This window comes from Parasteatoda tepidariorum, chromosome 5 (assembly GCF_982258835.1).
Source record: "Parasteatoda tepidariorum strain Cologne lab strain chromosome 5, Ptep-v5.0, whole genome shotgun sequence".
Lineage (NCBI taxonomy): Eukaryota > Metazoa > Arthropoda > Arachnida > Araneae > Theridiidae > Parasteatoda > Parasteatoda tepidariorum.
In genome coordinates, this window is record NC_141759.1 from 95998988 (window position 1) to 96023389 (window position 24402).

The following is a 24402-nucleotide window of genomic DNA, read 5'->3' on the forward strand; positions in this document are numbered from 1 at the left end:
TATTTTAACTTAAAAACGGACCCTTCACAGAATGATTTTTCTTTCAATCGAGCCCTTCACATATTTGTTTATCTTCATTATTGTTTTGTTAATCGAATAAACCCTTCCCAGGGCAGAAAACAAGACAGATGGATGTAAGCGAATTAAGTTCTGTCTTCGGCAGACGATTCTTCCTTTACTCGTCCGAAATGAATATTCTGCATTCAGCAGTATGGGCTGAATACCAAACATTTGTATGTTGCATCTCTAATTTAGAAGCAGCAATTGCTGTTTATTTTTGAAAATTTAATTTTTTTTATTATAATTTGACAGTGCCGAGCATAATCTTGTATCTATTTACAATTTAAAAACTCCTTGAAAAAGATATTTACAATAACCGGACCCTATTTGCACAAATTCATAAAAGCGGAACCTGGTTGAAAGAATGTGAGTAATGTTTTCACAATTTCACGAAAACCGGACCTTTCACAAAATGTCTGGACAGACCCCTGTAGTACGTTCTCCAGAAGTAGTATCCACTCTTTCAGGACTACCAAAATGGGTGAGATACCGTTGGCCATGTTAATTTGGACGTCTAGTTTCTGCCACACTAGATGGCAGCACTGAGACTCTTTGGTATAGCATTTGTGTAACAGTTAATGCAGTTCAATTCTACAAATCTAAACTTCTGTCATTTGAACCAATAATCATGAGGTTTCTCTGAATATACTTAACCGCTTCCCTGGTTATCCCGAGTTAACTTGGGTATGTATATATTGCAAATATTTATTACGAGTGAACTCGGACATAGCACAATTCGTCAATACGTTTTGTTTTATCACGTTTTTATTCGGGCGGAAGCAAAACAAAAAATAATTATAATCTGTTGTGATTGGAAGTAACTGATTGTTCTGTATTCCGATAGTTCCCATTCCAAAATTAATCTGTTTGTTCTGTATTCCGATAGTTCCCATTCCAAAATTAATCTGTTTGTTCTGTATTCCGATAGTTCCCATTCCAAAATTAATCTGTTTGTTCTGTATTCCGATAGTTCCCATTCCAAAATTTATCTGTTTGTTCTGTATTCCGATAGTTCCCATTCCAAAATTAATCTGTTTGTTCTGTATTCCGATAGTTCCCATTCCAAAATTAATCTGTTTGTTCTGTATTCCGATAGTTCCCATTCCAAAATTAATCTGTTTGTTCTGTGTTCCGATAGTCCCCATTCCAAAATTAATCTGTTTGTTCTGTGTTCGGATAGTTCCCATTCCAAAATTAATCTGTTTGTTCTGTATTCCGATAGTTCCCATTCCAAAATTAATCTGTTTGTTCTGTGTTCCGATAGTTCCCATTCCAAAATTAATCTGTTTGTTCTGTGTTCCCATAGTTCCCATTCCAAAATTAATCTGTTTGTTCTGTGTTCAGATAGTTCCCATTCCAAAATTAATCTGTTTGTTCTGTATTCCCATAGTTCCCATTCCAAAATTAATCTGTTTGTTCTGTATTCCGATAGTTCCCATTCCAAAATTAATCTGTTTGTTCTGTATTCCGATAGTTCCCATTCCAAAATTAATCTGTTTGTTCTGTATTCCGATAGTTCCCATTCCAAAATTAATCTGTTTGTTCTGTATTCCGATAGTTCCCATTCCAAAATTAATCTGTTTGTTCTGTATTCCGATAGTTCCCATTCCAAAATTAATCTGTTTGTTCTGTATTCCGATAGTTCCCATTCCAAAATTAATCTGTTTGTTCTGTATTCCGATAGTTCCCATTCCAAAGTTAATCTGTTTGTTCTGTATTCCGATAGTCCCCATTCCAAAATTAATCTGTTTGTTCTGTATTCCGATAGTCCCCATTCCAAAATTAATCTGTTTGTTCTGTATTCCGATAGTCCCCATTCCAAAATTAATCTGTTTGTTCTGTATTCCGATAGTTCCCATTCCAAAATTAATCTGTTTGTTCTGTATTCCGATAGTTCCCATTCCAAAATTAATCTGTTTGTTCTGTATTCCGATAGTTCCCATTCCAAAATTAATCTGTTTGTTCTGTATTCCGATAGTTCCCATTCCAAAATTAATCTGTTTGTTCTGTATTCCGATATTTCCCATTCCAAAATTAATCTGTTTGTTCTGTATTCCGATAGTTCCCATTCCAAAATTAATCTGTTTTTCCAGTATTCTAATTTTGAGATAACGACAATGTGATAATAAAATAACTCAATTTTGAAAATAAAGTATTGAACTCTTTTTAAAGGTGAAATTCTCTCGCTAGGTGAAATCGCTCGCTCGCTCTTTTCGCTAGGGGAAAATCTCTAGTTTATGCTTCAAAATATTAATATCTTTATTACATTAATTGTACTAAAAGAAGCATATATATGATTTATTATTTATATGGTGTAATTTCTTTTTCTAGGTTTAATTCAGAAAATACAAAATGTTAGACTTAATTACGTAGAATCTCAATCGGGGACATTTTGCTCTGATGTAAGTACTATGAATATAAATTCAATTCAGTGCCTATATATATTTAGAACTTCATTATTAATTTATAATATATTATTAATTTATAATATATTATTTCTTGAATCAATTTATTTGAACTTCATTAAATTTCAAAAACATATATTTCTGAAAGTAAAAATAATAAAGTTGGCTTGCATCTGAAAGTGCAGAATAGATCAGAAATACAGAATAGATCATTTAAGCATTTTGCCAAACTCATTCCTTTTAGAGAATGACTTGCATATTTTTCTTTTACTTTTTCTTTTCTTCACACCTGCAACAGAAGAACGGGAAAATTGTAATTCCTTCAATGTTTGTTAGAGATTATTCGCCATTTTGTTATGGGACAAGAATTTTTCAGCAGAGCGTCTGTTGAGCTATTGTTACATTCCTGCAAACTGTTTTTCATCAGCATTGTTAATTTTTTAAATTATTATTGATCATAAATTATAAAAATACATCACTGCAAGAGAGAAAAAAGGGGAGAGTGATTAGAGAATCAATTCAACAAAATAAAATTTTCATGCTCAAGTAGTATTAAAAAAAAATGCGAGATATGCTGTCACCTGCTAAAGTTTAATGTTTTAAAAACCAGAAAACGTTGTAGTTTATCTCCGCAAAATTGCAGTAGTTATAATTTTCCTTCCCCATTTTTAAATGATTCGATTTGTGCAGTGTGTTTAGTTTTCCTGATACTCCTGGTTTTCCCGATAAAAAATGTTTTGTCCTTATTTGTAACTTTTTGTTCTGATATTCATGATTTATATCGTATAAAAATTAAAAGAGGGAGAATTTTGAAAAAACTCTTGTTAAGTTTATAATTCAAAATGTTCCTATGATCATACCAAATTTCATTTCTGTAGTTGCATTTTAGCGTACAGTAAGCCGATCAAAAGGTTTTATTTTTTCATCATAAGATTAACAATTAATAATTCTTGTAATAATAATGGGATCTTATTATTTTTTTATTCCCCCAAACACTTTGTACCTTTTTCTACACAAACACACCTTCATAATTTCAAGTTTCTAAATATTACAGATTTTGAGCAACAAAGCAAAAAGAAATTAAAACAGTTCACTTAAATTGCAATAACTTTAACAAATTGGAATTTTGAGAAAACTCTGTCTTAATTTCATAAGCAAATAAGGCCCTTTCACTATGTCAAATTTCAACTCAACTTCCTGCAGTATCAGTAACCCTGATGGCATTTTTTAAAAACAAGTTCAACAGTTAAATATTCTAATTATCGAATGTAAATAATTTCATTCCATTGTAATTGCTGTACTATTTTCTACATACCTTAGTAAGTTTCTAAATCTCATAGTTTCTCTGCATTTAAAACTAAACGTTAAGTTGAACACCCAAACAAAGCAGCAGCAGTCTTAATGTAGAGAGAAGTTTTTATGGGTATGAATTCAGGGGTCATACCATTTTTTAAAATTATTTTAAAGTGAATCTAGTTACAGGTTAAGTAGCGACACCTTTTAGTTTCACAATTACTGATTCATCTCTTTAGTATGTATTTAAAATTGGTCGATTCCAATCAACTATTAAATTTATTTTATAAAAGAAATCTTAACTCAATTATTAATTATAGAGGTATAGGGGAATATATTTATTAATCAATATTGCTGGTTATTTTTTTAATGCATCTGTAGAGTAAAAATGTTCCATGCATTTATTTGAAGTTATTATGAGTTGGTCGCGATTGATAAAATTTGACTGCAAACTGTTAAAACTTAATTAAAAATATTATATTTTTTATTCTATTTTAGTAAAGTAGAGCTTATTGTATAGTTAGTATTTTATATAATATAATATTATATACAATTATATAATATACATATAATATATAATTGCTAAATATACAATTATATAATATATATATATAATTGTATATTTAGTATTTTAAGTATTAGTTTACTGTTTACCTTTTTTAAAAGTAGTTTGTTATATTTTACCAAAAAGTGATCTGATTCTTTTTTTTTGTTTTGTTTAATGTTCTCTTGATTTTTTCTTTACTCCACTGTAAAACCTAATTTATGTATAAGCTTAATACATAAGCGAATTTAAAAGTCAGTTAGTATGAATCATCTTCATCAATCTTCGCTAGTATCAATCTTCTTCATTTCCATGAAGCAAAATGACTTAATTTGTTATATACCTATTGTGTTTTAAATCTTTATTTTTTTCTCAAACTGTTCTATTTTTCATTTATTTATATATAATTAAACATTCTATTGCTTTTTTAAAACAGTTTTTGTCTAAACCTTAAAATAATCATAAGGTTCATTAAATTTTCTAGATTAAATTTATAGCTGACGTGCTCATAATAGCTAACTCATTAGCTGATTCTAAATTTTTTATTTTTTTTTATAATGATATATTTTAATTATTGCCTTGTTGATAATCAGTAAATATTGCTTTAATGAAAATAGTTATTTGCATCAGAAATTCGGGAAGATTCATTTATAAATTACAAAGTTTATACAGTATAAGTTCTAGAAGTTACATTTAATGACATTCTGAATATTTTTTTCTAAATTGCAAATTAGAATAATAGTTGAAATGTATACAAAGACTAATGTATGCTTAATAACATCAGAAATATTATTTTATGACTAAATCATTAATACACTAGCTGATTTTAAATTTCAGTTTTTAGAATATTGCTTATTATATTGTGCTTTAATTTTAAATGTCTTCCTCACCTTAAAATAATGTCAGATAAGACTCAAGAATCGCCAGATAATCAAAAGCTTGTATTTTTAGTTTATATCTTTACTTATTGTTTAATATTATTAATTTTATGTTTTGTTAAAAATTATAGTTTTTTCCATATTTTATTCTATGAATGATTTTTATTGTGTTTTCTTTTTTTAAAATCTAGGTATTTCCTCCCCCTTCATTCAGAAGTCCTGTTGGGGCTCCTGATATGGATGTAAGTTTGTCCCTTATTTTGATAGCATTTTTAAAACTGTACTAATTATACAGCAGAGTAGAAGGACTAAAAATGTTGAAGTATATGTCTGAAGTGTTGATATATATGTTAGCATTAGTGTGGAAAAATCTGCCAATAATTTTAGATATATATAATATTTTTAGGTATACATAAGTGGACCTCAGGCTTTAAGTAAGTTAAAGAATATAAATATTTCAAATGTTAAATTACATCTAAAATAGGAACAAACATGCATATTGCTATATTATGGCCTATTTAAATACAATAATGAATAGATTTAATAATTATTTAGAAAAAGAAATTTAAAGACAAATATTAAATTTTTTCTAAGCACAATGCAATACTGCATCTCAGTTTCAAAACTATTTTAGCTATGCAAACCACACAAAAATAAATTATTAGTGAAAAGAATCTGATATTAATTATAAAAAATATTTCATTCTTGGGGGTAAAATCTCGAAATTATGAAGAAAAATAAAATTCAAAAGTTAGTTCTTAAATGTATGTATGTACCTTAACATGATACAATTGATTAAAATACACATAAAAATACTAAATCGATATAATCTCTCATAAACTCTAAATAGATATTTCTTATATAGATCTCATAATATATGAGATTTCTCTTGAATACTACTGTGTCATAAATTTTGCCATGCGATATTAATGTACACATACGTGATCCAGCATGTTCTTGACTGTATTTTTAAACATTAATTCATATAAATTTAAAAGCTTTATACAAATCATAGAATTGCTAAGTCAAAAGAGAAAAATTACTTTCAGAATAACTAAATATTTGAAATTACTAGTGTTTTTGAGCCCGTGAATTTAACGTCATTTTTCGAAAATCACTTCTGTTTATGTGGAATTCTACCCAAATAACTTACATGTTCTGCATCTCTTAGAATCCCCAAAAAGCTTTAACATCCACAAATGATTCAGTGAGGGTAAAACTGTAAGTTTTTTTTTATAACTTGTTTTTAGAAGGTTAGACGAGGTTAGAAAGAAGACAAAATCTTATAACTCTTTCATATTTTCTGTTGCCTCAATGGCCCGAAAGCCGCTTAAAATTCAGAGCATTAGATAAAAAATACAGATTTTATTTATTTGCTTGTTATTGTATTTAAATGTTGCCATTACTTATCTTTAGAATGTTTGTATAAAATTTCAGAATGAGTTAATTTCTTGTCGGGCTTCAGCCATGTCAAATTTTTAATATTAAATTATTGTATTTGGATTGAGTTAAGTGAAGTAAGTGATTTTCTATATATTTATTTAAAAATATGGGCAAATGATAACTAAAATGCAGTGCCATTAAGGTAATTCAGAATTCATGAGGTGACTCAGAAGATATTAAATGGTTCTAAAGTTTTGTACTTGCATTATTGTTAAGAGGTGGTAAATGTTAAGCACGATTGCAAGCTAATTAACAAATCCTGTAATTTTTTTAGTTTTATCTTAACTACTTTTCGACCATTGAGGAGGCATTAAATGCAAATTTAGTGTTATAAGATTTTGCAAAGTCTTCATCATGGTAATTACAACTTTTTTTCACTACTGCTGAAAGATTTAATGTATTTTATCGTCGTCAGCCCACCTTTGTAGTACATATGAATAAAGTTAGGTGAGAAGAAAAAGAACGTGTATAAAACACAAATTTTTTCATTTTGTGCTTTTATTGTATATTTTGTTTTATTGAAGGTTATTTCCCCTTACAGCCTTCTTATACTAAATTCAATATTTAAACATTAATTTCGATTCAAAATTACGATAATTCTTATATTTGATTAAATTTTTTGGGATATATGTCAATATTGCTGTTTGTTTTTTCCGCTATTCGATCGCAGAAATAATGTATTGTTTAGTCAGTAAATTTTGAAATAAAGATTGAGTTAATAGACAATGTTATAAAATCTCTAAACTTTGTTTATTTAGTAAAATTTCTTTATTTTTAAGCCTTTTTCTTTATTTTAGACATTACTTAAAAATAAACTATTACATACAAATCATTTTAGCCACCTTCTGACGATTCATTTGTAATTGGCTCTTCCCCTGTACGAGAGCCACAAGATGCTGATGTTGAAGAAATAATTGACAAATTTTCCGTTTTGGATATAACTGCGTAAGTAAGATTTAACTTCAATTTTTTATTTTTCTTAATGGTTTTAATTTTTTTTTCCAATGCCCACCTGGAGAATGACCTTTCATCATACAGGCGTCTGAAGGACAGATTTGTTGGCCACTCTTTCAGGGGCAAAATATTAGGTGGGCCAACGTTGCTCCCATAGTAAGGACAGATAATACAGATAATGAAAGAACATCCATGCCTACCAGTGCATACCAATTCAAGCATGCCACGAAATAAATTGTTAACGAATTGTTGTTTCACGAATCCAAAATTTTCATCGTAATAATGTATCAATTACAAAAAATCGGAATTTAAAATACCATCCAAAAACAATGAAGATTAACAAGAATATTGCCTAGAATTGAATTATTTTTCTTTTTTAAATAAATTGGGGAGCGTAATCATTTTTTAAAAACATGTAGGGCGAAAATGTTTCATCCAAAAGTCAAATTTGCGTAAATTACTCCACCTAAAATAACCCTGTATTGATGATATAACATATTATTGATGATTGTTTGGTGCTCTTTGATGGTAAATAAAGTGTTATTTGAATTAGGAATTCTATTTAGTTTTTTCAAGTATTGTTGCCATATAAATTTATCGAATTATTTATATATCAAATAGTATATTGTATATATCGAATTATTTAAAATACATATTTAAATATGATTGAACATTTTTAGACTTTATTCCTGATGAAAACTATGGTGTAAATATTTTCAATTATTTATTTATGTACTTCCCTAGCATTTCTATAATGTTATTTCTATTTGACACTTTCTTTCTTTATTTTCTTTAGAGCTTGGTTAAATATTATAACATTAAATGTAAATTTAAATTTTCATATATGTTTTTCTATAAGCTCTATGCTGCTATGAACATAAAAATTATTAGCGCCAATTAATTTAAAAAACCAAACCTACTTGCTCCAAGACGCATTTTTTATGTTCCAAAATGATTATACAGCCCTTTCATCCCTGCATATATTAAAATAAACTTTAAATAATTTAATAATAATATAAATAAATTAGTAATGTAATGAAATGCAAAAAATTATTTATCTTTTTTTTATTATTTTTTTTTATTTGAGTTGATTGGTATTTTCAGAGTTTTTGTTGTTTTCCCATTCTATCACTATTCATGTGACACTATTATCTCATGCTTTTAAGATTAATAAAATATGTGAAAGTTGCAATTTTTGTCTTTGCTAATTTCTTCTTCTTTACAGTGACATACTGGTTAAGGATTTGTCGCATGCAGTTGTTGATGCAAACACTGTAGATAGAAACCGTTTTCCACCTAATTCTGCTCTCAAAAGAGTTTTAAATAGTAAGTGTTTTCAATAGTAATCTTCTATAGTTAATGATGCTTTTTTTTAAATTAGATTCATGGTAGCTTAATCTTTATTAATCTGTTATGTGTGCTAGCGTCTTTGAAACAGAAATAGGAAAACATTATGACACTCGTTATTTGTAACCATTATTCTATGTTATTCGACTTGAGCAGTTACTGGTACTAAAGAAATACACTGTAACTCAACCTATTTCAGAGATAAATACATATTGTTGGTTCATCATTCCTGGCACTCATTTTCAACAATGAACTGATAACTAAGCAAACTTGTTTTTTACTATGATCAGGGTTGGGTTTTTGACGTCAAAAAGTGGTTTTTGACATGACAAGGGTATAATACTGGTTTAAACCGTCAAAAACCCGTCAAAAATGTCAAAAACTAAAGTTTGCCAAAAAAATATATAAACTTCAAAACTACCAACAGTTGCCATGCATTATATTGAAATTTAATTATACTATAGGTAATCAGCAGGTTTTAAAATATTTTTTAATTAAAATTAAGGTAAAATAACAGATTTAAAATCTCAGGATTTATATTCAAATGCATGTGCAGAAAAATTTTGCACAAAATTTTTTTAAATATTTATATTTTGAAAAAAAAATTTTTTTTTTTTGATACTTAAGAAAATTAAAAGTTTATTACTATGCATTTTTGACATATAAGGAACATATAACTAATATTTATAAGGAACTTACAAGTTATGTTGTATAAATACAAACTTGATACAAGTGTATGAAAAAATTTTTTTAATGTTATACCGAATATCTTTATTATCCAGTATGTTAATTTGAATTTAAAAGTAGTTATATTTGGGAATAATGATAAATATAATTCATATTGTTTATTATATTTATTTATAATTATTACACTTATCATTTTAAAACAATTTTTACCTCTTAATTCCCCCCCCCCCACTTGTATTAAGAATACAAATAATGCATATCTTGAAAGCAAGAAGTAATTATTCAACAGCTGAATATTTAGATATTCAACAAAAATATGTATATAGTATTCAGCAAAATGAAATTCACAAGTATTTGGATAGACTAAATTTTCAGCATAGTAAATGAATAGGCTGAATATACTGTAAATCGACACTAACTACTCTGTGTATTTAACAGAAAGCACTTAAATTTGTATTGTCTTATGTTAAAAAGATTATTAAGAAGATTTAAAAGAATATTAAAAAGATTTTTCTTTAAAAGATGTCTAATGTACAAAACTGCTAATGTTTATCTTTAAAAATGTCTAATTTTTAGTATAATCTATACTATACACTAAATTTGGTTATAAATAAATTTCTTAATAATATCACTGCAGATTTTCAATAACACATGAAAATGAATACATAATATTACAAAAGATGTGAGCTTTCAAAAGTACAAGATTTTGGTTACTATTCAAAATATAAGTGTTTCTTCAAAATTTAAAATTTATTTTTTCTAGAACATATTTAGAAACACTATCCTTTAAAAAAAATATATAAATTTTATGTATTAATTAAATTTCACATATGAATATAGGTTTTTGACATTTTCGACATTTTTGACAGTGAGGTTTTTGACGTGACGGTTTAAACCATGGTTTAAACTGTCAAAAACTGTCACATGTCAAAAACCTGCCAACCCTGACTATGATTTTATTAAATTTCTTTAAGGCATGATATCTTGCAATCAAAATTCAGACTGTTTTCCGATTTGCTTAAATGCTCAAAAAAGCTTTGCTCCGGAGATAATATCTTCTCCAGATAGACACAAGCAGAATTTACTGTTATTTTATTACCAAATTAAATTTATTGTGAAAAAAATTTTCAACAACATTCAGACTAGCTTAATCAATCAAATTTTATCAGCTCTGTGCTGGATTATAATACAAGTTCCCAATGTTTATCGACTAATGCGAGAAAGATTTGTTTTAACAACAGTTAGAGATTACCATTGATCAAAGTTCCCACCAGATTAAGTGTTTAAATTTTTTAACTGGAATTCTGTGCTTGTTGGCAATACAAATTTTTATGGTTTCCTGACTGTTACAATTACATTTTATTGCTTGCTCATTAAATCAGAGTGTACTACAAAAGATTTAAAAGTGCCTTTTTTCTCACATTTCTCTTTATTGTTTGTTTAAATGCAGTTTTTAAACAAATTGAACTAAGGTGGTGTTTTTAAACTCTTTACAACATAATGAAATTTCTATAAAAGTCAAATATTTTTTTTTCTAGCAGCTTTACTCTAAAGAATATTATAGAAATTTGAAGAAGAAAAAATTACTCATCGAGTTTGAGTTCTGTTTATAATCCAATCATATTCTTAAATAAATATCTATTAAAAATTTGTGAACGTGCACCATAAAACATAATATAACAAATACTAAAGCCGCATATTCCAAAATTTGTCTTAATGCATATAATAACAGAATTTTGTACAAGCTTTTTAATATTAAAACAACTTGATATTTTTTCTTCATGTAATGCAAATGTGCATTAGTTCCATCAAAAAGTTTTTCCACTAGGCTAGTATATCCCAAAGCTTAATCCAGGAGTTCCTTTGCCTTCTGGGTTGGGCTCAAACTAACAATCAAGAGTATCTGCAACAGTTTAGATTTTCAAATTCATGACTTTCCATGAATAATTTTAAGATTTTATCTGACAAAAACACATCAAAAATTTAAAAAAGCATTATAACAACATTAATTGAAATGATAAATATAGCCAAAACTGTTATACTCTGCATCTTCATATTTATTGATTTTGAACTTAAAAAACAGAGAAAAGGAAGAGTTGCAGCAATAAACTAGCTGAAAAAATACGAAAGCAAGTAACTAAATACAGTCAGATATATGTAGTTATTTAAAGTTGATTTATTTCTTCTTAAAAGTAAGTGTAATATAAAAAGCCTAAACTAGAATTTTAAATAAACAAAATAAATAAAAAATAAAATAATTTTGAAATCACGTAAGTTTAAAACATAAATTCGCTCTAGAATTGTTATTTCTTTTTTTGAAAAAGCACCATAATTTGTAAAGAATAGGATAAAAGCATTTAATATTTTAATTGAATATGACTGTAAGTGGGGATTTTGTTACAAATTCAGATATTTGGAACACTGTGAAATTGGGAGGGAAAATGTAAAATTCCATTTTAAAAATTAGATTTTTCGTGGTAAATTTTGTTCAACGCCGAAGTCCGTGATTTTTCATGACTTTCCAGGTGTGCAGATACCCTGTGCAAGGCTACGCAGTTGAACATTGAAAGCTCTAAACTCAGAGTTGTCTCGGTTGTATGAGGCTGCTTATTAAAAAAAAAAAAAAATCAAAGCTCTTATTGAATAAGTTATACTGTACTTTACATTTATATGTTTTGCTTAATTGTTCAACTTACAGTAAATTTTAATAACGTATTCTGATATCTATCTATTTTAAGCTGCTGAAAAATCTAAGGTTGGAAAAACACCTGTGAAAATTAGAAAAGAAAAAGCACCCAGAGAGCCATTTTTTAACCAACAGCGTGTGGTGGATAAATCCATTCTGAAGAAAACACGTAGAAATGAATTAACCGACAAAGACATCGATCAGTGGACAATGAATGACATAACTGCAGGATCTAATGGGATTGAGCTGTTTTCAACCCTCTTTTCTGATAATATCAACATTGACAATAAGAGAACAATTTTGTGCACTTTGCAAAATTTAATGCTGGAAAATACGCCACAGTATTTTGATGGATGTTTTTGTAAAGAATTACAAGTAAGTTGTTCACTTTTTTTTATCTATAAAATAAATAGTAAGATCCCTTTATCAGAGCCGTGGTGGCAAAGGGAAGAGAGCGATGGCTGGTCAATAGGAATTCTGCATCTGGCTCGGACCGACCACAATGCTGATAAGAAATATCCTCATTGGTTGACTGATCATGGATTAGAATCCCCTTGCTATCAGGCTAACCGTAGGAGGTTTTCGTGGTTTACCTCTGCATGTAAGGTAAATGTGGGTTTGTTCCATCGAAACGTGCTCTACAAAGGCATATTTCTCCTAATACATGATCCAGGAGTTCCCTTGTTTTCTGGATCGGGTTAAAAATTACAAGGATACGGAGTTGAACATTGGTCGTCGTAAACTGACAATTGGATCAGCTATTCATCCCGGTTATAAAATAAAATATTTGTTGGTGCATGAAGAAAAAAAGTATGGTTAAAACTAACAGAATATGGTAAAATTTACCGTGCTTCTAACTCTATGGGAACATCAAAAATCTCGGTAATATTTACCAAAATGCTTTGGTAATGATTTTGATAAAATTAATGCTAAAATAATAGTTTTTTAATATGTGACAAAATTTGATAATTTTATCATTGCATAAAGCTATTTATTTGATAAAATTTACTGTTTTGTTATGTTTACTAAGTGTGTGATAATAGGAATTATAATTTTAAAAGACAGAATTTCCGGTAAACCGATACCATATGAACGGAAAAGTTATAAAATGAATGGTTTAAATGCCATATATTGTGGTTTAATCAACCAGAATTATGTTTGTTTTTTTACCAGAAATGTTATAACAGAATGGTTATTTAACAGAATATTTTTGCCCGGAAAAATATTCTGGATTGTGCTCTGGAAAAATCCGTATTTTTCTCTAGCCGCGATCAGAAAGTTTCCGGAAATCCAAAGTCCGGATGTTTCAAGAAATCATCCATCACATTTATATATAAAAATTCTTGTATATTTTATTTGAAAATATTAGAACTGGAATTTATACTTGGCATCTCTTTCATTTGTAAATATTTTTTTCTGGTAGATTATTAATGTGATTAGAGATAAAAGTAAACTTACACATAATTATTCATTTAAATTATGCTGCATATAATTCATTTAGAATATCATGTTTTGAAAATTTCAATGATTTAAATTTATAAAGATATTAATTTTTGTGAATGATTTTACTCAAGAAATTTTCAGGATTTTTGAGTTGGACCCACAATCACCCCTGAAATTACAAGGTTTCAGGGTTGAACATTAGTAGTTGTAAACCCGAACTTCGGTCGGTTGTTCAACGCCAATTATAAATAAAATTTGAAAGAAAACGGTGGACTAGCAATGGAAATTAGCAGACTTTCGGTTGATTTTGCCAACATTTTAAAAGCAGGGATGCCAACTGCTCCACTTTCTTATGTAATTGCGTTTTTTTTTTAAAAAATGGTAGTTTTAGTTTTTTTGCTAAGTTTATCTAAATTACTTGCAAATTAGATGGTACAACTTAGAGAATAAATATTCCTCTCCATGTAACGCAAATGCAGGTTTGTTCCATCAAAAAGACAATTTCTCCGGATAATTGATCCAGGAGTTCCTTTGTCTTCTGGATTGGGTTCAAAATTACTAGGCTATGGAGTTAAACATTAGTAGCTGTAAACCCTAAATTGGGTCTGCTGTTCAATGACAGTTATAAAATAAAATAGAATCCTTTTATCAATACCTTGCATTGCTTATGCTCTTAATTTCTTTGTGGCTTTTAAGGCATTCAGCCTACCACTTCTATCTCTACCTCCATGCTTCATATCCTTTAATCCAATCAGCAGGGTCTTCTTAACTCCTTCAGGAAAGAAGTGCTTACTCTGGCTTGCACACTTTGGCAGTATAAGTTCTAAAAAGTATGCATACATACTAATACCAAAGTACTGAATTGAGATTTTAGTCTTGGTATTCTCGCATTTTTTTTTGGGGGGGGGGGGGAGACACTAATTATTTTCTTTGTCGCATTTTGGAAATAATCATCACAATAAAAAAATTAATTAAAATTGTGAAATCCATTATCGAAGAAAAGATTGACGAACTCACGCGAATTGAACTCCTCAAATGTGTGTTTCGAGATTAGGTTGTAATAAATAGTATCGTATATAAAATTTCGGATTTAAAATCTATAGCAATCACTGCAAAAAGTTTGATAGTAGTCAATCAATAGCAATAATAGCAAAAAAATCTGCCTTAAAAAGTAAATACTCAAATGCACGATTCGAATATTTCATATTGTTTGAAATATATCGGGATATTTAGAAACCATGTGAAAATGAATATCAATATCTGCTGTAACTTCGATCGAAACATTACATCGATTTATGATACTATCTGTGTAAATTGAGCGCATCAAAAAGTGATTTATATCCACCTTCCCACCCAAAAAATTGTCTTAAAAATAAAATTAATTGTAGCTAATAAGCTAAATGAATTTTTCTTTATCAACCAATCTTTATCCCAAAAATATTTTAACTGGAAAAAACTATCCTTATACAGGGTTAGCTCAATTATATAGCTCCTAACTAAGCTATTAGGACTGTTTCGACTGTTTCTTCATTTTTGCGAATAAGAACTCTGTATTTTGAAGGTAAAAAATCAGAATAGGTAGAAATACTGTATGTTTAATATTCTTATTTAAATTGTTTAATTGTTTCTGCCTAGTAAACATATCTTTAATGTACATCCTTTAAATAATGAAAATTACAGTTCTGTGCTTGAAAATGTGATTAATTATTTAAAAATTAAAAGTTTAAAATATGTCTGTTTTTTCACACTCTGAAGCTAAATTTTAACTAAAAAGACAATTTACCCATGCTCCACTTTTTTGTATGTGAACATTATTTTTGTTTTTAGCTTTTAATTTAAATTTTTTTTCTGTTTTATCAAAAAGCTTTGGAATAAATATGGAAAGCAAAGAAATGCTCAGCTTATACGTCCATCATCGTTTGGCGTATGTATGAATGTAAGTATTGTTTCCTATTATAAATTTTTTTTATAAACAAAATATTTGTTTTCATGTAATTTTACTATGAATATAGTTTTTAAAAGGCGTAATGTTTTGCTATTATAATATTTTTTATATTTATTCTGTACCTATTGCACAAAGCGTAGTTTGGACTGAAATTTGTGTGCTTAATTGTAATGTATTGCTTTTTAGCAATGTTACTCAATAAAGTTGGAGCGGTTAACTTTTGTTATCAACAAATAGTTTTAGGTGACTTCAAGCACTAATAATTTAAGAACTGTAAAACATGCTGTTAGTGCCGATCATTAGTTAAAAGAAAGCAGGAATGGCATTTTGTCTTTAAAGAACCTTTTTTTCCAAGGAGAGTGGAAGAAGTTGAAAAATATTTGAAGAAATTTTACAAAATAAAAAGAGCACAACAAAATGGTAACCAAGATAACCAATGCTATTTTGTAGCAATGAGTATTTTCAGACATGCTTAAATTAAAAGAAATTATTTTTACTATTGTATCAGAAATAAATATACTTATGTTATTTGTTTTAGTTTTAGGTAAAATTTTCAAATGTATTTATCATTACATAGTTCTCCCTAGAAATAAAAAAGGGCAGGTTGTTTACTCACAGAAAAGGTCACTTTGAGTTTTGAAAGGTTTACACTTAACAAATTTATCAAAATATGTAATTTGTAATAATTGATATTGATCCTCAATTTTTAAAGTACCCTTTTATAATATTTTATGCATATATTTCACGAAGTAATTCTCTCTCATTATTAAAATAACGGAAAAAGTTAAAGCTTTTGAAAACTAATTGAAGGAAAGCTAAAAAAACAATCTCTGTATAAATTTTCTTTAAAAATACAGAAAAAAAAAATATTTGATGAACAACTTTGAAGCTACTTTTTTTTTACATTTAATCTTAAAATTTGAGAAAATAAAAATTTAAAAGTACATTTTTATATAAAAAAGATATTTGTTAAAATTAAGTAAATGGTAAAACTTAAAGCACTAAAAAATACATAATTATACCTTCCCACCCAAATAAAAGAATATCTCTGAGGCCAAATCTAATGCTAATTTTCTCTATATAACTAGACACAATGTAGTATTATTATTAATCGATTCATGAATCGATTAATGAGATGATTATAAATATTTTATTATATGTTGGATGGCAACAGCTACAGGAAAAAGATAGAACAGCAACGATGAATAAATACTTACTTACTAACCTTCTGAATAAGATGTCTTGTATTAAAGCGGTGAAACAATGATACTCTGTAGTATTATTATTAATCGATTCATGAATCGATTAATGAGATGATTATAAATATTTTATTATATGTTGGATGGCAACAGCTACAGGAAAAAGATAGAACAGCAACGATGAATAAATACTTACTTACTAACCTTCTGAATAAGATGTCTTGTATTAAAGCGGTGAAACAACACTTCAACAACATTAAAAAAAATGATATTAAAATGAAGGAATGAAATCAAAAATTAAAGTTAAATAATTATCAATAACAAAATAAATCAGAAATGGATTTTTCATTAAAATAGGTGGTTAAAAAAACAATCTTTTCCTGAAAAAAAAAAGGTAACACAAAGTGCTTTTAAGAGATGGTGACTTACTTATACAAAAAAGGTCAAAAAGGTGCATTTATAGGGATCAAATTTATAGGGCCACCCTTCTAAAAACGCTTAAGGAGAAACACTGTCGTTATTTAAGAGTCAGTTTGAATGCAAACATTTTACAGGATAAAAAAATTATGCTATTTGTAACAGTGAATTTAATATGTAGTTTATGTGTTTAGTATTTTATTTGTAAATTAATTATGAATTCAATTTGATTATAATATTTTAACATCCCTGAATATAATTATAAAATTAGGTTCTATACTCAGGGATGAGATTCTTCCGCGGATTCGCGGATTTCCGCTTTTTCTCAGATTTTTCCATTTTTTCCGCTAATTTCCGCTGAAATTGTTATTTGCACAAGTTAAAATATTTTATGAGGAATTTAATTTTCCGCGGAGCGAAATTATTGAAGTCCTCATTCCTTCATCTGAAGTTTCTCTAAAAATCATTTCCTTGGGATAAAACTGGTTGACCTTTATACAGGGATGAGATTTTTTTCGCTTTTTTCTCTCGAATTTCAGCCTTTTTATCAAAAACTCAGATTATCTAAAAGTTTTTTTTTTTTATTTATTTATAAATATCCCCTTTTTTTTAAAAAAAAATTCAGTCGTTGAAGTCAAATAATTATATTTATTTACGATTTTCAACGAAAAACAGAAAATTCAAACTACGTCCTAGCTGCTAACCCTTCCGCAATGATTACTTATATTAGCTATTTTCTCCGATTTCACGCACAGAAAATAAGATTTTCCTTATTTTTTATCCGTCAGCGGGTCGTATTTTCGTAAGTTAGACGTCGCTGCTTCTTGTATTCTGGAGTGAAAGCAAACAAAAAAAAGCGAAAAAAATAGAGGTGAAATTGCGGTGAAAATATTTATTTGCTCATTCAATTAATCTTGTAAATTTTTATTTATTGTGTAAACAAAAAATAATTCAAACAAGCTTTTTAGAAATTCCAAGTCCAGACTCTGCAAATATCTCGATTTTTATTCACGCGATTTTAATATCAATCATCGATTTTCGTATTTACCTGATTTAAAAGTTGCGCATTTCAATTCTGACTTACGCTTTTTAAATATCGCACATTATGACTCGTATTTACGAGATTTAAAAATCTAATATCGTGTTTTGTATTTTTGAATTTTTAAAATCGCGATTTTATTATCAATCATGGATTTTCGTATTTACCTGATTTAAAAGTTGAACGTTGCGATTCTTATTCAGGCCATTTAAATATTGTACATTGCGATTCTTATTTACGAGATTTAAAAAACCAATATCGCGATTTGTATTTACGAGCTTTTAAAACCCTATGTAGCTACACGAGCTTAAAATCCAATATCGTGATTCGTTTTTGCCGTTGTAATATCTCGCAATTTTAAAATTATGTATCTTGATCTAAAAATTACGCATCATGATTTGTATGTTCGCATTTTTAAAATTCGATGTAGAGTTTCATATTCACGTGATTTAAAAGCCTCATATCGGGATTTATAATCACATGGTTTACAAGTTTAAAAATCGCACTTTTTTTGTCAAATTTTTGTTTATACATATATATTCTTGGATTTCCTCTTTTTTACTTTCTGACTACTCTCATCCCTGTATACTCCTTTTGAGTAGAAAATTTAAAGAAGTTTTTTCCTGGGTTTGCTGGGACTTACTCAAAGGAGCACACAGCCTGGAGCTTTATTCTTGCATCAATTCTGGTTTTTTTAAGTTTGTAATCGCATAGTTTTTCACTTTAAATTTGTTAATATGTTTTCTATAATTAATTGTTTTTCTACAACAATTTTGTGGTTAACATAAGCCCCCTTCAAAGTTTGTCGACTATCAACAACTTCTTATTTATTTTGTTCGTTTTGTAGTTCAAAAGTTATGGGTGAAATTATTATTTTTTTAGTAATGTGATTGAAAAGCTAATTGTTGACTGTTTATTTTATTAAATTTATATGATATTTAATTGCAATTGCAGAATTATGACTTTAGTATTGTGTGTTTGCATTTTGAATGTGTGAAGTGCACATAAATATCTGAATGAATGACAACTAAAATTTTTTTTTTATGTAGATATGTATAAAATAAATAACTAAATTGAAAAAAAAAAATTTAAAAATTGCACCATAAGCTTAGAAATTGGGTATTGTTGATTATCTTTATGTATACTACTATATATTTCTAAATATTAGCCCATCCATGCAGAAGTCTTAAGTAAGTTTTTTCTTTGAAAATTTTCCCTAAATGAAATAGCTATATGTAAGTAGACATAAAAAAAAAAAATAAGACACCCTATTTTTGTGCGTAGCTATCAATTTTCTTTTTGGACTACTCAGCCACCATTGCAGCAAAATAACTTGGGCCCTTATTGGAGTAATATTAACGAATTTTGGCTCAATAAGGGTTCAAAGGGCCAATATTTTTCCGATATGTGCCTGATATTTTATAATCTTTATTCAGCCAATAAGAGCCCTATATAGGCCAACATTGACACTGCATAAGACCAATATTAAAAAAAATCTAGACATAATTAAATCTAGAAAAATTAAATTTATATTGTTCCCTCAGATCATGCTCATATCGGAACTATATTGAGCTAATTTTGAGCCCAACTGGAACCAAGCTATAATTGTTGCTAGAGCATCTTCGTCTATTTGTTTACTTTTTTTTTTTTACCCTTTTATTCTCAAGAAATCAACTTAGTAGTTCTACTAGCAGTTCAACTTGGCAAAAATCCAAAGTAAATCAAACACTTAGAGCAAGAGCCATCTGATTTCTGAAGCCAGCTGATTTAACTTTTTCTATTCCTTTTGCTGTTTTATGAGAAAAATGAGCAGTAAAAATCAATCTTAATTATACTATTTTCTGACTGTCTCTTTCAAGTGTTTTCTTTTCAATTGCTATTTTCAGGTATTTTATTTTCAAGTATTATTCTATGCATTTATGTTTTGTATGTACCATTTTACAATAATATTGCTAAATGCTAGACCTTATATTTGGAATAATATGATATTCATATTTATTTTATTTTTTAAATGATTCTTTTCTAAATTACATTTTTTATAATGTGCACTTTTCATTTTTTAGAATAATGAATCAGAGGAAATAATATCTGAACACTCAAATTTCGTTGTACAGTCCTTTCAAAATCTTTCTCTTGAAAACTCTCCGGCAAACTCTCCAGCAAGGTCTGATGATTACGATCCAGGCATTGACAACATGGCACCGCCAGATGCAGGCAACATGGCTGACTCTTTTGCATTTGAGAATCCCATATCAAACCACCCATCTAGGAGAAGTGGTTTATTTGACGATGATTTAAAATCTGTCATGGTCACTCCCCCAGAAATGGTAATCGGTTGTTTTAAGATTCTTACTTTTATATTTTTTTAAAATCTTTTTAAAGTAAAAGTTCACCTAGAAGCTTAATATCTCTAAAGCATCTTTTAGCTTTTAGAAAGACTGTAAGCATTTTTCTAGTCTATGTTTTTTTTAAAAATTCTTTAAATCATTGAAATAAAAATTAAATGATCCTGCACAAAATTGACTCCCCATTTGTTGATAAATACATTATTATCTTTGAAACACAAGATAGATAGCAGAGATGATTGTGCTCTAGAAAAAATCGGGATTTCCGGATTTTTCGCTAACCGTGAACAGGAAATCCAAGGTCCATAAGTTACAAGAAATCATCGATGTATAAATATTCTTGTATATTTTATTTAAAAACATTAGAACTAGAATTTATACTTGGCATCTCTTCCATTTGTAAATATTTTTTCTGATAGAATAATAAATGTGATTAGAGATAAAAGTAAACTTATACATAATTATTAATTTAAATTGTGCTGCATGTAATTTATTTAGAATTTCATGTTGTGAGAATATCAATGATTTAAATTTATAAAGACATTAATTTTTTGAAATGTGTCATTAATGATTTTACTCAAGAAATTTTCAGGATTTTTGAGTTGGGCTCACAATCACCCCTGTAGATAGTACATTGCAAAATGATTCCATAGTGTTGATCAACATGTTTTTCACATCATTGAGCTTCAAAATTAATGATAAAATGTAAAATTAATCAGTCTCCTTAACTAATTAAAGACTGCTAATTGAATCCATTCATATCAAAAGCAATACTGTTTTTCATATCAATGCATATTAGGTAAACGAAGTAATAAAGAATTTTTAAAATATATTTTATTATATATTCTAAAAAGACAACCATAACTAATCCCTACATTGATGCTTTACAAATAATTTATATTAATCAGATTAGAAGTTTTAGAGATCTATTTAATTGGGCTTAACAAGTTTCTAATAATTGAACTCTTCCGATTGCTGAATCTCCCGATTTCGTGATTGACAACAAAAATTATAACTTTCAGATTTCTTTAACAAACCAAAGCATCACACTTCACCAACAAGTAGTACATTTATATGTCTCTCAAAGTTACAGGTAAATCGTGCCGGTTTATTTATTTATTGCTATTTTTTGTACACGATCTTTATGTTTTTAGAGGGAAAAGATGTTCTTTTTCAAGTATTTTTTATCTGTCCTTTTTTTCTCATTCAGTTGCTATTTTTTTTAATCCTGCAACATTTATTACTAATAAACTTTTATTGTTTAATAAACTTATAGTTGGCAACTGTTAAAAACCTACAGTAATTTGCATCCTGTTAACTGCTTTTTTTACCCCTTCAAAATTTAGGCTCAACCTATAACCATGAGATTTGAAACCAAACCAATAACATTAAGTACAGAAAAGGTGAAAAATGCCATTTGGAATGTTGTTGAACAGGTACTTTATTTAAGATTTTATTGTAGTTTTTAAAATTAATCCTTAGCTGTAAATATATTTCATTATTTGAGAGGCTCATGAACATTTTAACCAAATCAATTTATTATGTATTAACAATAAACTGTTTTTATTAAACAGAATATTTTCAAACGTTCTGCAACATGACTTATTAATTCATACAAATGTTCTGGAAGCATTTCACAGTGAAAAAATCAACTTTACGTTAAAATACTATATTTTCGTTTATCAAAATACAGGATGACACTCAGATACACTACATTATTTTTTAAACCAGGGCAAACATTCTTGATTTGTTACTTTTTCAATCAAGTACAAAATTTTGTTGATGATGATGAATTTTCGAAGAGACAAGTGCCTAGATGCTGCACCATTTGCAAACACAAACATTCGCGGGTCTGTTGTTCCAACAATTTTTTCATCTTCATGGAAAGCATTTGGTCTTTTAGAAACGCTCTCACTTATTCAAGATACAAATTGTTCTGCAGGACTTCTGTTCTGCGACGCACGTAACAGTTTTAGGCACTTTCTGCTTCTGGGTACATATATATACATATATATTAACAATTTTAAATATACATTTTAATGTGTTGTATATTTAGTTCATTGTTAAATATAGAAGAGTTCTTGTCATTTTTTAAAAGAGTCAAAAACAGTTACAGAAAAATCGATGGTTGATATTTTATGAAATTAAGTGCCTTATATGTGTATACATATATATAAATGCTATGCGTGAAGGTTTTGTGCTACGAGGGTGATGGGTTAAAACAATTTTTCAAAAATGAATAAATGTTTTTAAAAGATGCAATTTTTAGGTTTTGGTAGGAATTCAAATTTGTAGCAACACTAACTTCCATGATGATTTTTGAGAGTAATCAGTTTGGTTTCTAAAATATGCAAGCTTCTTAACTGCTTTCCTTAGCAATTTTTTTGAAGGAAAAAAAAATCAACATATTTTTTTATTTCTTTAATAAATCGAAGGAAGGAACTTATACAAAATATAATACACAAGTTCTAAGTTGAAATTTTAATTTTTTATGTGTAAAAAAAATTTAATTTACTATCAGTTTCCTATCCCAAATTATCTTGGGTAAATGAAAAAAATTTAAATATTAGTCTTTGTATTTGTTCACATCTTCATTATCTGAAAAAGCATTACTTTCGCGAAAGCCATGTTTTTTAAACTCTTTTTTTTCTATATAAATTCATCAATCATCGTATATGCAATTGTACAAAACACGTCTGCAGTCTCACAAATAGCAAAACTCCCTAAGAAAAATTGGCAAACTACCAATCACAGCAAATTATTGTTTTTTGTTTTACTTCCAACCAAATAAAAACGTAATAAAACAAAACATATTGATGAATTCTGGTCTGCACAAGTTAATACGGGATAATAAATATTTGCAATACATACATATCTAAATTGACTCAGGATAATCAAGAAAGCGGTTAAAATGCACATTTTGTGAGAAAAAATTTTGAAAATTATTTCTTTCATTTTAATAGCAACTAGTACTTTTCTGAAGCTTTAAAGTTGATAACACATTTTAGAGAAATGATCGATAGCATAATGTCATTTTTAAGAGTATCCTGGTATTTTAGGGAAAACAAATTTCCTTCTTTCAAAACAGTGTTCATTGAGTTGCATGTTGTGACAGGAAAATTATTCAGCTTTGGAAATCTAAAACATAACAAATTACAAGGGGTGATCAAATGAAAAGGTACGAAACGACACGGTGGGTACAAATGTAGACTTTATTCAAAATATACACCATAGGCCTGTGCACAGCAATCCCACTGATGAACAAGCCGTAGGATTCCTTGTTCCCAGAATTCCTGGGGTCTTGACGAGACCCAGTCCTTCACAGCGTCCTTGAGTATGTCGTCCGAATTGAAGAGCTTCCCTTTCAGGTGTTTCTTCAGTGGACCAAACACATGGAAATCGCAGGGCCACTAGTCCGGATTGTAGGGCGGATGGTCCAACGTCTCCCACTTGAACTTGGCCAGTTCCATATGTGTGAGTCTGGAGACGTGTGGACGCGCATTATCGTGAAGCAGAACCACACCCTACGTGAGCAGCCCGGTCTTTTGTTCTTGATGGACTTGCGTAGGCGTCAGAGTGTCTCACAGTACACATCGGAGGTAATGATTTTTCTGTGCTCGAGGAAATCGGATAACACCTCGCTGCTCCTCAATCGTCGAATTTTGCAACGCGAACGCCATCCGGTCCTCATACGGACTGCCGCATCATTTGGACGCC

General features: G+C 28.6%; 1 protein-coding gene across 3 annotated transcripts in view; it reads left to right on the forward strand.

Annotated features, from left to right (window-relative positions):
* barr (non-SMC condensin I complex subunit H) overlaps window positions 1-24402 on the forward strand; it is a 101525-nt gene that overhangs the window by 72602 nt on the left and 4521 nt on the right. For all 3 annotated transcript variants that reach the window (XM_087164560.1, XM_087164559.1, XM_087164558.1), the window contains exons 7-14: window positions 2392-2462; window positions 5372-5422; window positions 7462-7568; window positions 8803-8903; window positions 12350-12672; window positions 15605-15676; window positions 20404-20667; window positions 22032-22121. In XM_087164560.1, coding sequence (XP_087020686.1) covers window positions 2392-2462; window positions 5372-5422; window positions 7462-7568; window positions 8803-8903; window positions 12350-12672; window positions 15605-15676; window positions 20404-20667; window positions 22032-22121 — 1079 coding nt within the window. The remainder of the gene's footprint in view (window positions 1-2391; window positions 2463-5371; window positions 5423-7461; window positions 7569-8802; window positions 8904-12349; window positions 12673-15604; window positions 15677-20403; window positions 20668-22031; window positions 22122-24402) is intronic.